Below are 14927 nucleotides of genomic sequence, written 5' to 3' on the forward strand. Positions count from 1 at the left end.
ATACTCTGCCTGTCTCTTTCCCAAGGTAATAAAATATTCAAAAATAGTAAAAATAAACAAAATAAACCCTGTCTCTGCTATTGCCCTATCCCACTTCTCTCTCTCTCCTTCTTTCTTTCTTTCTTTCTCTCTCTCTCTCTTTCTTTCTCTCTTTCTTTCTTTCTTTCTTTCTTTCTTTCTTTCTTTCTTTCTTTCTTTCTTTCTTTCAGAGTGACAGAGAGAGAAAGAGGCAAATAGATAGAGAATGGGCGCACCAGGGCTTCCAGCCCCTGCAAACGAACTCCAGAAGTGTGTGCCCCCTTGTGCATCTGGCTAACGTGGGTCCTGGGGAACTGAGCCTCGAACCAGGGTCCTTAGGCTTCACAGGCAAGCGCTTAACCACTAAGCCATCTCTCCAGCCCCACCCTATCCCACTTCAGAACAGTGTGGCTGTCAAGGGTCAGGCAACAGACAGAAGAGCTGATGGATGAGAGGAGACAGGCCTACACACACAGAAAGGGGAAGGGGCTAATGTGACCGGCATGAGGCCTGACCAGTCATTGAGAGCATCACAGAACTCCCTCATCCCCCAGCCTCAAGGGCTCCTGCAGAGGAGCAGTCATCAGAGGCCACTTTGCCATTATTGCAGCATCTTTCAATAGCATCACTTGAAGAAGGTTGAGAGCTTTGGTGCTTCTGATTTAAAAAATAAAAATAAAAACAAAAACAGGGCTGGAGAGATGGCCTAGTGGTTAAGTTATTTGCCTGCACAGCCAAAGGACCCAGGTTCGATTCCTTAGGACCCATCTAAGACAGAAGCACTCTGTGACGCATGCATCTGGAGTTCGTTTGCAATGGCTGGAGGTCCTAGCATGCCTATTCTCTCTCTCTCTCTCTCTCAAAACAAATAAACAAAATTTAAAAATATTTATTATTCATTTATTTGAGAGAATAAGAGGCAGAGAGAGATAGAGAGAGAGAGAGAAAATTGATGTACCAGGGTCTCCAGCTGCTGCAAATGAACTCCAAGATGCACGTGCCACCTCATGCACCTAGAATATGTGGGTCCTGGGGAATCGAACCTGGATATTTTGGCTTTGCAGGCAAGCTCCTTAACTACTAAGCCATCTCTCCAGCCCATGGTTCTGATCTTTGACCCCTCCTTGAATCCATGCCTAGTGGAGTAGTAGTTTTGTGGCGATGCAGAGCAGTCGTCTCCATGTCAATATGGCAGGAAAATCTATTTCTGCATTTCTTGCATTTATAAATTTTGACTAATAGGACACAGCTGATGTGCCACGTAGTAATTCTGCACCCAGGCTGTATGTAAGAGGCCTGACCCAACTCTAGTGTTCCTGTCCTCCTGCCAGTGATAGTTCATGAGTCAGGCTAGCACAGTGGTCCCAGGAAGAGACTGAGAGATGCATGGAGCAGACTTAAGTCACCATGCCATCCCAGCCAAGGCCATATAATATTGATAGAATATGACACTAAGTTATCCCTCCATGTGTTAGTCCAGCCTAGACCAAAAGAGCTATCAGGCCACCCAAAACATACAAGCAATGGACAGTTACTGCTGGGAGCCACTGAGGGTTTATAGGTATTTGTTAAGCCACATTATTATAGCAGAAGGTAATGGATACTATTAGTAAGCCAGGATAGACAATGGAGAGATGGCTTAGCAGTTAAGGCGCTTGCCTGAGAAGCCTAAGGATACAGGTTCGATTCCCCAGTACCCATGTAAGCCAGATGCACAAGGGGGCACATGCGTCTGGAGTTCATTTGCAGTGGATGGAGGCCCTGGAGTGCCTATTCTCCCTCTCTCAAATAAAACAAACAAATATATATATATATATATATATATATATATATATATATATATATATATATTTTTTTTTTTTTTAAGCCAGGATACTTATGAACTTATGAGCCTAGGCAGAGCTCTTCCCAGGCCTCCTGCTCATCAGTGCTGATTACTTTAAAAAAATTTTTTTTTAAGAGACAAGAGAGAGAGACAATTGGTATGCCAGGGTCTCAGCCATCACAATCAAACTCTAGATGATTGTGCTACCTAGGGGGCATGTGCAACCTTGTGCTTGCCTCACCTTTGTGTGTCTGGCTAATGTGGGATCTTGAGAGAGTCAAACATGGGTCCTTAGGCTTCACAGGCAAGCACCTTAACCACTAAGCCCAGTTGCTGAGACTTTTTCCTCCCTCTTCTTTTTTTTTAAATTTATTTAATTGAGAGCGACAGACACAGAGAGAAAGACAGATAGAGGGAGAGAGAGAGAATGGGTGCGCCAGGGCTTCCAGCCTCTGCAAACGAACTCCAGATGCGTGCGCCCCCTTGTGCATCTGGCTAACGTGGGACCTGGGGAACCGAGCCTCGAACCGGGGTCCTTAGGCTTCACAGGCAAGTGCTTAACCGCTAAGCCATCTCTCCAGCCCGAGGTTAACAATTTCATCCTTGTAGCTGCCTCTGCTGTGAGCTCCACACCACCTGGGCTTTGTGCACAGAGAGAGTCAAAGAGCCTTGCGCCAAGCCTCAGGTCCCTTGCCTCTTACCCCATCCTCAGACTCTGAACCCGTCCTATTGCGTCTGTCTCCTCTGCTACCCTGTTACCTACAGGATTTCTACTGCCTGAAATCTATCACCTTAACAGCCTGGCGCCTCCCCTTAGCTCCATCTGCTTCCCACCCAGAGAGACCTTCAGCCTCTGCAAACACGCCCAGGCCTTCATCCCAAGGTCATTGCATTTCTCTGCGTAACACTTGCACAGGACACCTCATCTGCAAAACAACCCTCTGGCCTCAGCTCAGCGGGCTATTTTGCTAAATTAACAATGATTTTCTCTTTTTGGCTGCAGGTGATCCATTCAAAATTTGCTGTAAAAACAAGTCCATTATATCTTGGGAAGCACTGGACTCCAGTAATCTTCCAAGGCAAAGGTGTTGGGGTGAGGGAATGACTTCTCTCCATATTGTGCTTGCCAGGTGGCTTGTGCAAGAGAGGCATATATCATTGTGACTGTTGTCACCACCATTATTACTCTGCTAGGAAGGATCATGCCAGCCATCAAAGGGCCCAAAAGATAGAAGGCAGTAAGATAGGCACCAGACAAACATCTCTAGTTTATTTCTTGATCTTGACTTTAAAAAAATACTTATTTTTACTTATTTATTGAGAGAGACAGGAGAGAGAGAAAGAGAGAGAGCAGGCATGCCAGGGCCTCCAGCCAGTGCAAAAATACTCCAAATGAATGTGCCACCATGGGTATCTGGCTTACATGGGTTCCGGGGAGTTGAACTTGTGTCCTTCGTCTTCGCAGGCCAGCACCTTAACTACTAACCTATCTCTCCAGCCCCTAGAAGTCTTTTTTTCTTATTCATTGAGAGAGAAGAGGGAGGGAAGAAGAGAATGGGTGTGCCAGAGCCTCCAGCTACTGCAACCGAACTCCAGATGCACGAATCACCACGTGCGTCCGGCTTATGTGGGTTTTGGGGAGTCAAGCCTGGGTTTTTAGGCTTCGTAGACAAGCACCTTAACCGCTCAGCCATCTCCCCAGCTCTGACTTTCAGAAGTCTTAAAATGCCTACAACCATGCTCTGCACCAAGCTACAGACAGCTGCTGCGTGAATGCTGCCCAAGCAAGTCAAGTCACGCCCGGGGCTAATTATACGCTCTTGGGGGAGTCATCATATTTCCTTCCACTTCGGGGGTAGCATTCATCTCACCTTTCCCTTAGTCAGTCCTGTCGTGGACAGTGGGCCAGGGTGACAGCTGTCTGCAGTCACGTGCATGCGCGCCCAGCAGAGGGCCCAGCTGATGTTCGGGGCGAAGCAGCTCCCCTTTCATAGTTCTTGCCTAATTCCTCCCAATGTGGTGAGGCCACTTCCCTTCCCCTGCCCAGCCTGGGAGGGCGCAGGGCCTTAGTGTTCCTATGGGGATGTGGCCTCTGCAAAATCAGCAGCCTCTTCATGAACGAACCAACGAATGAGTGCTTCCTTTGCCCAAGTTTATTGCAGACACTCCGCTCTTTTTAAACAAAATGACAGCGACTCACCTCGGCAACATGATCCTTTTAATCTGTTTCAGATTCAGCCCCTTAAACCAGCAACATGGACTGAAAGAGAATGGTCACCTCCTCCAGTTGTCCACCACTCATACTGTAAGTGGCCAAACAGGTCTCATTGGGGGAGCACATCTTTAGGAAAATGTGCAAGAATTAGGATCATCCACCCTAAGGTTCAAAAGCATCCTGTGTGGACAGTCTGCAGCTATAGAAATACACACAAAAGACAGCTACAAAATCCCCAGGGCTTTTGTTTTTTTCAATTTGCATAATGAAAAGGATTTTGCCTTTAAGTTCAGCTTTGGGGAAAAGGGGTCACCTTCTGATTATGAGTCTTTGTTTAATCTTCCCCAACCGTTATCTTCTATGGGATAGGCATAGCACATTGGGTCAGCCCGTGAGGACATAAAGGTTAATCTGATCAATCCACAGGCCAAGGTAGGGCATTTTAAGTCATCCAGTTATTCGGCTAATGTCACAAGTCAGGGGAGGGAAAAAGTTAATACTGCTCTGAAGGGCTGGTTTGTTCTCTCCACTCTTTCTGCTCTCTCTACTCCTCAATTCTTCTCTCTCTCTCTCTCTCTCTCTCTCTCTCTCTCTCTTTCTCTCTCTGACAAAAACAGCCATTGAGTTATAGCAGACAAGCTCGGGAATTTGCAATGATCTGTGATCTCTTGCACACACCACACATTCAATGCCTGAAGTCCAATTGCTTCCTACACACAGGATTCCACTGAGTTGGTTCCACAGAGTGTCAGCAGGAAAGGCCACCCCGGGCCTCTGGGCTTGATTCTCAGTTCCCACCAGGGTGTACTTTGTCCTTGATGACAGGAAACACACCTGGTTCCCGGGCCTCTGCGTGCAGCTCTGAGCAGGGTCACTGGGCCCCTGGGATGCTCAGGATAGAGGCTCTGTCCCTTGGGCAAGGCCAGCTGGTGTTACTTGGCTCCACAAGTGTTGATGTTTTTCCCATCCAGCGCAGCTTCCACAAGGGAGATGTGGTAATCCGTGGATAGGGTGAAATGAGAGATGCAGCCCACAAGGCCTCGCATATATTGTCTGTGGGTATGTAGAGCAATTTCCTTCATTCCACCTGCCAAGAAGTAACGGGAGGCTGTTAGCTAAAGGGACCTTTTTTATGGTCCACTTGAGTGTCCCCCAGCCGAGTACAAACTGCTCAGTGTACCACAATTACTTTATAATCATCCCTGAACGAACAGACTGATGTGGAAAAAAATCTAACATACAACTGAAGGTTACAAATAACCACATTGGGTATGATTTTTAGCCAAACTGTGACCCTCCTATTTATTTTTTTTAGTCTTTTAAAATTTATTTTTAGTTCAGACAGAGAGAAAAGAGGGATAGATAGATAGATAGATAGATAGATAGATAGATAGATAGATAGGTAGATAGATAGATAGATAGATAGATAGATAAGGAGAGAGAGAGAGAATGGGTGCACCAGGGCCTCTAGCCACTGCAAATGAACTCCAGACTCTTGCACTACCTTGTACATCTGGCTTATGTGGGACCTGGAGAATCAAACCTGGGACCTTAGACTTTGTAGGCGAGTGCCTTAACCGCTAAGCCATGTCTCCACTCCCCTCCTAGTTTTTGCATGTGTATGTATGTGTGGTGGGTGTGCATATACATACATATTGTGTGTGTGTGTGTACACATATGTGTGCATGTTTATGAAATGAAAGCCAGAGGACAACCTCAGGTGTTGTCTCAGATGCTCTGTCCACCTTTTGTTGAGACAGGACCTCCCACTGGCCTGGAGCTCAGGGATTCGGTAATGGCTGGCCAGTGAGAACCAGGGATCCCTCTGTCTCGGTCTTACCAGCACTGGGATTAGAAGTGAACAATACCACTTGCAGCATTTACATGGGTTCTGGTGACCCGACCCGGATCCTCATGCTTGTAAGGCAAGCACTGTACTGACTGAACTATATATGCCCAGGCTTCCAAACGACCACTTTAAAACCAAAACAGCATCTGGCAGAGTCTGCAATGTTGAATAATCTCAACAAAAACGCACTGTCTTCAAACCAACAACAACCACAACAAAAATCTATTGATCTTGGGCGCTTTTCATTGCGTTCACTTAGAAAATACATGAAGGTATCTTGTCCTGGTTTTGTGTCTGCATCAATGGAGTAAATGCCATTTATGGGCATACTACTCATTCTATTTTGGGAGGGGACACAAATCCTCCTTCCTCAGAGAGAATTCGTGGGGCTATATTTAGAAGATTCCTGTCCTATAAACAAGAAAAAGCATCGTTTTCCTGGTGAATCGCTCCAGAGCACAAAAGTATACGAGTGAGTCCCTTCCTGTCCCCGCAGCCATGAGTCAGGAGTTCAGAACATGGAAGAATGGAATTTCTGGACAGCTTCCTGATTTCCAAGTATCTGACTGACCCAGTGAAGTGTGCAGCCCTGGCACAACAAACTGAGGGCTCACATGGAAAAGCCCTGGCCAAACTTAGCTCTGGCCAAGGTCACTTACCCACGTACAGAGGGCCATTGATGTTCAGTTGCCTCATCATGCCTGGTGACTTGCCGGTCCTGGCTCCATAGTCATCCACAGTGATCTTCCCAGATGGGCCGTCTCTGCAAAGCAAAGGAAATAAAACCAAGCCAAACAAACCACTATGTTTGGAACTTACTCAATTATCATGATAAAACAAAAGGTAGAAAGTGGGTTGGACATATGGCTTAGTGGTTAAGGCACATGCCTGCAAAGCCTAAGGGCCCAAGTTTGATTCTCCAGGTCCCATGTAAGCCAGATGTGCCCATTCTCCCTCCCTCCCTCCCTCTATCTCTAATAAGTAAATAAAATTGTTTTGTGTTTTTTTTTTTAAAGGTAGAAAGGTACCTACTAGGTGCCTGGTTCTGTACTAGGTGATAGAATTGCAAAAACAAAATAGATAACGGTATTCTTAGCCCTGGGAGGAGGGAGATCCAGCCTATGCCTGCTTCCTTCCTTAATTCCTTCCTTCCTTCCTTCCCTCCTTCCTTGCTTCCTTCCTCCCTCCCTCCCTCCCTTCCTTCCTCTCTCTCTCTCTCTCTCTCTCTCTCTCTCTCTCTCTCTCTTTCTTTCTGTTTTGCTTGTTTTTTTTTTTTTTTTGTTGTTGTTGCTGTTGTTGTTTGTTTGTTTTTCAAGTTAGGTTCTCACTCTAGCCCAGGCTGACCTGGAATGCACTATGTGTTCTCAGGGTGGCCTCGAACTCACGGAGATCCTTCTACCTCTGCCTCCATAGTGCTGGGATAAGAGGCGTGTGCCAACATGCCCGGCTTCACGCCTTGTCTCTTCATAGCATCTCTTCTGTCATTGAGCTTTTGAGACTTGTCTCCTGCTCTTTTCTTCCTTTGAGACCACGCACTGCCTCTCGGTTCTGGAAACGCTGTTTAGAGCCTTATACAGAACACCGTGATGAGCTTGCCTCAGCTACTCTGCCTTCTACTTTCATTATTATTATTTTTAAAAATTATTTTCTATTCATTAATTAGAGACAGAAAGAGGGAGAGAGACAGAGAGTGAGAGTAGGCATGCCAGGGCCTCTAGCCACTGCAAACGAACTCCAGATGCATGCGCCACCATGTGCATCTGGCTTACATGGAACCTGGAGAATCGAACCTGGGTCCTTAGGCTTCTTAGGCATGTGCCTTAACCAGCCCTACTTTCATTATTTTAAAGTATTGTTTCTTCCCACTCATCAGTTGTAAGTACTTTTCATTTCTTAGCTGTCTCCGGACTGAAGCTACAGAAAAGTGTTTAGATTTGGAAACAGAGGCGGCTCACCTCATAACATCAGACACAGTGAACCTGACCGCGTTCGTTTCCCATGGTCTATTTGTGTCTCAATAGGAGGCAGGGCCATCAAGGCAAGGATGCCTGTTTTACTCGATGCCATCTCACGTCTTGTGAGTGGTGTACGGCTTGTAAGAGCCCCTGAGAGAACAGGTGGCTCTGAGGGCGTCAACATCCGCAGTGAAGTGGGAGTCACTCTGCGCATCCTCAAAGCCCTCATCCGAAGTGGGCTCCCTGCGTGCGTCTTCTGCAGCTGTTGTGGCAAGCAGCTGCTATGCGTGCAAAGCACACAGCATGTTGCCATTGTTACCCACGTTACTATCGTAAAATGGAGATTATAGCACTTAAATGTATGGATATCAGCTGATACAAAGCCCAGCATGTAAAGTATCTGGCACATAATATTTGATAAATGAGACAATTCCCTTCTTCTACCAGGAGGGATGCTGATTCGACCAGGACCACCCAGGGCAAAACAAAATATGAAGCAGCCTGCCCCCTCTTAGGGATCGGCGCTATGCTGATTCCCCTGCCTCTGAGTAGGAACCTGCTCTATAGAATGAAGGTATCTTTCTTGTCATGGGTAAAGGCTACAGCCTTGACTTATTTCCCACTAGGCCCTTCTACTACTCATGATTCACAGTCCCTGTGTGGGTCCTCCACCCCACCACCATCCTAGATCCTGGGTTTAAGTCCCTGTGACCTAAGACAACTAGGAATGAGAGAGATGATATCACTAAGAAGAACCACGTGCATATGCCAAGCTCGATGCTCTGGCATCTGAAGTTCTTCCAGGGGGAAGGACATTCCACTTCACTGTGCCTCCCAAACACCCGAACTCTTCTTGTGTGGGCTGTATCATGGGTGGAATGGCACTGGTTTTGAGTAAGGCTCTGCCCGCACCAATTCTGTAGGCTTGGGAAAGCCATCTAACGTCTGTTTCTTTAGAAGTCTAGAAAGAGTCGAGTGTCCCCATCATTGTGTATCTTCATATACGTCAGCAAGCCACAGTAATTGTGAAAGTTTTTTAAAATCCTTCCACCAAGTGTGAGTGTTCCACCAACCACCTTTACCCAAGGGAACTGAGAGGAGCGTGTCCTCTGTGATGCTCCAGAGGCTGGCTGTGAGGGTCAGATGTGGTTGAGTTGAGAAGTGGAATATTTCACATTCCTTTGGACATTGCTGCATGAGCAGTTTTATAGATGGATATGAGGGAAATGAGGAATTCTGAAACCATTCATCACTAAATGAGTCACCTCGATCACACTTTCCAAGGCTCAGGGGCCATTACAGAAGAGGTGGTAGAGAGAATGTAGGGGCCACAGGACGGGGAGAAGGGCTTTGCAATACTGTCTTCCAGACATAAAGTGGTTGTGGCATTCTTGGCCTCACAGTGGTGGACCCTACCTACATAAGACCTGCACAAGAGGAAGACTGAGCCGGGTGTGGTGGTGCACGCCTTTAATCCCAGCACTTGGGAGGCAGAGGTAGGAGGATCACCGTGAGTTCGAAGCCAGCCTGAGAGTACAGAGTGAATTCCAGGTCAGCCTGGGCTAGAGTGAGACGCTCAAAATACCAATAAAATAAAATAAAATAAAAAGATAGAAATACTAATTTGAAAGAAGGAATTCAGTGGAGAGGAGGATAAGAAAGAGGAAAAGGATATTGTCTATATGCATGGGGGTTGTCAATAAAAAGTTTAAAACAAAGCAAGGGCTGTACAGATGACTCTGCAGTTAAGGCACTTGCTTGGACAACCTAATGACCCAGGTTCGATTCCCCCAGGACCCAGGTAAAGCCAGATGCACAAACTGGTGCATGCGTCTAGAGTTTGTGTGTCCATTTTCTCTGTCTTTGTCTGTCCCTCTTTCTCTCTTTGTCTGTTCCTCTTTCTCTGACACACTCTACTTGCCAGTTAATAAATAAAATATCAAAAGACAACAATAAAAGAAACCAGAAGCCAAATAGTTTGGAGTATTTTGAAGTAGGTTGAACTCTGCATTTTGACTTTTTTTTTTTAAAACAAATTTGAGGTCTAAGCCTATAAAGAAGTGTTCTGAGAAATCATTTCTTTTGTCGACAAGTTATACTGGGGGTTTTGTGGGCTACCTGGAAACAGACAAGACCTGTGTCCTCACAGCCATTCTGATGTTTCAAGGTAGGTGAGTGACCAGGGCGAGGGGGTGGGGTGGGGGGACAGTAAAAATGTTCGTATCACAGCTTACATGAGAGCAGAAAAGGAAACTGGTGATATTGAAGGTTCTCAGGTCTCGCCTGTACCTCACCATTGACTTCCGCAGCAAGGGTGATGGACCACCATCGTAGACAATCACAGCTGGAGCCTCTGTTTGAACTCATGCAGTAATGACATTGCTAAGGTGAACCTGCCCTCTGCTTTCTCAAAACGTATTGTTAGGAATAAAGATGCAGGTGGTAAAACTATACAGACTAAAGGAATGATTTGTCCCAAATTAATTAAACATCATGATGGTGATTGCCACCATGAGAACAGAAGTATGTCATGTGACCTGGGCGAATCGTACAGCTTCCAGTGTTTGGGTAACGTTATTTTTTAAAAAGTGGCAATTGCCTATGTAATGACATTTGGAGCATTCTTCAATGTTTTCACGTCCCCCAAATATCATCTCACCCCAAGTTAACCATCAAAGTGTTTTCTGGGCAGGAGATATGGCTTAGCAGTTAAGGCATTTGCCTGCAAAGCCAAAGGACCTCGGTTTGATTTCCCAGGACCCACATAAGCCAGATTCACAAGGGGGCGCATGCATCTGGAGTTTGTTTGCAGTGGCTGAAGGCCCTGGCACGCCCATTCTCCTTCCCCCACCCGCGTCTGCCTTTTTCTCTCAAGTAAATAAATAAAAAATATTTTTTTAAAGTGTCATCACAAGAGGAAGAAAAGATCATGACATCAAAATTCAAAGAGAAACTGATTGAAATGGGGTGGGGATATGATGGAGAATGGAGTTTCAAAGGGGAAAGTGGGATGGGGGAAGTTATTACCATGTGATATTCTTTATAATCATAGAAGTTGTTTTTTTTAATTAAAAAAAAAAGTGTTTTTTCCAGGTCCCATGCCATTCAATATGCATGTTTGGTCTTTGGTCTCTGGCTTTTTCAGTGAAGGGTATACATAAGACTTGGTAGAAAAATGCCCAGAATGCCATGGGGTCAGGAATATGAGAATGCCAAGCAAGGTCAGGGTAGAGTACAGTGAGACGGACAGAATGGGGCACACATCCATGCCATTCTTGCCTAACCTGGCTCTGTCCGCCTGCAGGATTAGGAGCTCACCTGACAGCCTTGACCCGGTGCCACCGGCCGTCGCTGAAGGAGCCATTCACCATGATGGATGCCACACCACTGCCCAGGTTGTAGCTGAGGGCATTGGAGAAGAAGAGAGTGGAAGAAAAAAAGGAAGCACTTAAACACAAGTTGATGCCCATTCATAAAAGATTCTCATTGCTAAAGTCTTTTCAAATCTATAACGTAGTTGCCTTAACCCCAAACAAAATGATGGTGGCCAGGCTCCAGGTCAGCCTATGAAATCATTATTTTTAAAATTCCTCAACTGTGGGAAAATAAACATCATGCTTACTATCTAAGCCATTATCGTTTTGTTTGCTTTGTTTTGTTTTGAGTGTCTAGGCTTGCTTCCAACTTGACTATGTGGTAGAGGATGAACTTGAACTTCTGATCCTCCTGCCTCCACTTCCTGGGATTACAGACATTTAAAAAAACAAAACAAAATAATTTAGGGCTGGAGAGATTGCTTAGTGGTCAAGGCACTTGCCTGCAAAGCCAAAGGACCCAGATTTGATTCCCCAGGACCCACGTAAGCCAGATGCACAAAACAGCACACGCATCTAGAGCTCATTTGCAGTGGTTGGAGGCCCTGGTGGGCCCATTCTCTCTCTTTCTCTGTCTCTCTCCAATAAATAAATAAAATATTAAAGATGGGTGTGGTGGCACACACCTTTAATCCCAGCATTTGGGAGGCAGAGGTAGGAGGATCACCATGAGTTTAAAGCCATCCTGAGACTACATAGTGAATTCCAGGTCAGCCTGAACTAGAGTGAGACCCTACCTCGAAAAAACAAACAAACAAAAAATTTATTCAGTGCTGGGGATCCAACAGAGGGTAGTGCTCAGCAGGCAAACACTCTCTCAACTGAGCTATACTCCAACCTCATATAAGCCAGTTTTTCAGTGTACAGTTCAGTAGTGATATGTACATTCATGTTGTAAAACCAGCCTCCAGAATCCCGCCACCTTGCAAAATGAAAACATCCTATGCAACGACTCCCATTCCCTCCCTTGTCCAGCCCCACCACCCTTCTACCTTGTCTCAATGTCTGTGACTAGTTTAGCAACCTTATTTCAGTGGAATTACAAGGCATCTGCCTTTTGGTAAATGGCTGACTACCTGTAGCCTAAGGCCACCAAAACAATGCTTTGGGGCCCATGATAAAAACAGCACAGTACAATGTTAGGACCAACAAGAAGGGCTTTATCATTTGGAAGGCACTGTGCTGGGTTGTACAACATTCCCTTCACATCTCTGTCCACCCCAAATCAAGGCACGTGAGTTGTTTGAAAAGAGGTTGATGTTATTAGTTAAGAGACAGCCAGAGTGGATCAGGGAAGCCATGAATCTACTACAACTGGTAATCCTTATAAGAAGAGACCTGGACACGCGTGTGCACACTCACTCACTCACTCACACACACACAGACACACGCACACACGGGGTGGGGGGCATGTAACGATGAAGGAACCATATGCATCTAGAAGCTAGAAATAGAAAGGATTACTAGCCCACACCAGAGCCTCAGACACACTAATGCAACAGAACCTCCTTTGGACCCTGGTAAAGGAACCAAGCCTAGCAACATGTTGCATTTTAGATTTGTAGTTTCCAGAACTGTGAAAGAGTGGACTTTCATTGCTTGAAGGCATATAGTTTCTGGTAATTTATCACAGAAGCCCTAGGAGATTAATGCAAATGGTTTCTCTCTCTCACACACACACAGACACACACACACACACACACACACACACAGACAGACACACATGACATTTCAGAGAAGATGATCCTTACAGGGATGAAAGGATTTTCCTGAAATTACTGCACTAAGTGTAGAACTTGAACTTGGGGTATTAAATAATACCAGCTGTTGCCCCACTCTCACCCCAAAGTTTCCGATTCGCTTTCCGATCCCAAATACCCTGAAACCCTAAAGGGATCAAAAGCCATGAACATGCTGTTTACCAAGGAGAAATAGCCCTCTTAATCTGGTATTCATTCAGTTATTCTAATTTCATTCAATCCAGGATGTATTTGGTGAGTGACTTCTGTAGCCCAGGCGGAGGGCCAACCAGCTAGACCTTCCCTGGATTATATAATCAGGCCTCAAAGAGTGGCTTCCACCAGCACAATGTTCCTTTCGTCTTGTAGGGGGAAGTGCCTCTCCTTTATCACACAGTGGAAGAAAGAGAAGAAAGTTGAAAGGAAACCTCAGTTCCTTCCTGAGTGAGCACCCAGGACCCTCGTTCTGAGAACAGAGCAAGAGCAGAGAGCACTTGGCTGTCCCCAGAGAAGACTCTGAAGGTCGCTCCTGTCATAACGGAGCCCCAAGCAAGCAACCCAACCACGACATGGAACCAAGAATAGAACTGGCTGTGATTTGACAAACTGTCACTGTGACCCTGAGAAATCCACTGTTTCTGGTGTATTTTCCCACACCAAGCGTCTCCTTGTATCAAATAGCCTGAAGGTAGGCTATTTTTTTTTTCCCCCAGAGTTCATTAAATGATGGCCAAATGCTTGAAGAAAAAAAAAAAAGAACACAAAGCAGGTCTTAGCCGAATTGCTGTCTATGGCTTTTCTTTTTAAAATATTGTTTTAATTTTTTTTAAATTTAATTTATTTATTTGCAAGCAGAGAGAGAGATAGAGAGAAGAGAGGCAGAGAGAGAATGGGCATGCCAGGGCCTCTAGTCACTGCAAACAAACTCAAAACGCATGTGGCCCTTTGTACATCTAGGTTACATGGGTCATGGAGAATGAAACCTGGGTCCTTTGGCTTTTCAGGCAAATGCCTTAACCACTAAGCCATCTCTCCAGCCCTAAAATATTTTACTTTTAATTATTTATTTGAGAGATAGGGAGAAATAAAAGGAGAGAGAGAGGGGCAGATAGAGAATGGGCATGCCAGGGCCTCCAGCTGTTGCAAATGAACTCCAGACGCATGTGCCATCTTGTGCATCTGGTTTATGTGGGTCCTGGGGAATTGAACCTGGGTCCTTTGGCTTTGCAGGTAAGCACCTTAACCATGAGGCCATCTCTCCAGCCCTGTCTGTGACTTTTCTGAAAGAAACATGGGCTGATAGCCCACAGGGGCTCTGGTTCCACAGACCTGCCTGGATGTCCCTAGTATTGTCATCTTATTAGATCTGTGACCTTGGTTATTCACTTCCTTTACATCTGTCAGCTGAAATTTCCCCTTCTGTCGAATGTGAGTGAGATACCCTCTCCAGGAAAGGTTTCCTGAAATACTACAGGAAGTACAATGCATAGTAGGGGCAAGACCAGTAACACCAGACACATATGGCACTGGGTGCAGCTTGAGCACAGGGTTAGCAGTGCACCCTAAAGAGATAACTTCATGTCGGGCGTGGTGGCGCACGTCTTTAGTCCCAGCACTTGGGAGGCAGAGGTGGGAGGATCGCCGTGAGTTCGAGACCATCCTGAGACTACATAGTGAGTTCCAGGTCAGCCTGGGCTAGAGCGAAACCCTACCTCGAAAAACAAAATAAATAAATACTACTAATAATAAGTAAAATAAAATAAATAACAAAAAAAAACTAAAATAGAGAGAGAGAGAGAGAGAGAGAGAGGTAACTTCATGAGGCCTCTTCTGAAGGAGATCATGCGGGTGTAGACCCACAATAGTAATGTGTAATCCAAGTGTGGTAGTTTGAATAGATGGCCCCCAATATATTCGGTGTTTTATTAGTTTGTAGTTTGCATCTGCAGCCA

At 45.6% G+C, this 14927-nt stretch overlaps 1 protein-coding gene across 1 annotated transcript in view; it reads right to left on the reverse strand.

The window, feature by feature from the left end:
* Nucleotides 1-3983: 3983 nt before the first annotated feature.
* Nucleotides 3984-14927, reverse strand: part of Egflam (EGF like, fibronectin type III and laminin G domains) — a 218036-nt gene continuing 207092 nt past the window's right edge. The window contains exons 20-22 of the mRNA XM_045132990.1: nt 11181-11264; nt 6567-6670; nt 3984-5145 (exon numbers count right to left, since the gene is read on the reverse strand). Coding sequence (XP_044988925.1) covers nt 4991-5145; nt 6567-6670; nt 11181-11264 — 343 coding nt within the window. The 3' untranslated portion in view covers nt 3984-4990. The remainder of the gene's footprint in view (nt 5146-6566; nt 6671-11180; nt 11265-14927) is intronic.

The sequence above is a fragment of the Jaculus jaculus genome, chromosome 13 (genome assembly GCF_020740685.1).
Source record: "Jaculus jaculus isolate mJacJac1 chromosome 13, mJacJac1.mat.Y.cur, whole genome shotgun sequence".
NCBI lineage: Eukaryota > Metazoa > Chordata > Mammalia > Rodentia > Dipodidae > Jaculus > Jaculus jaculus.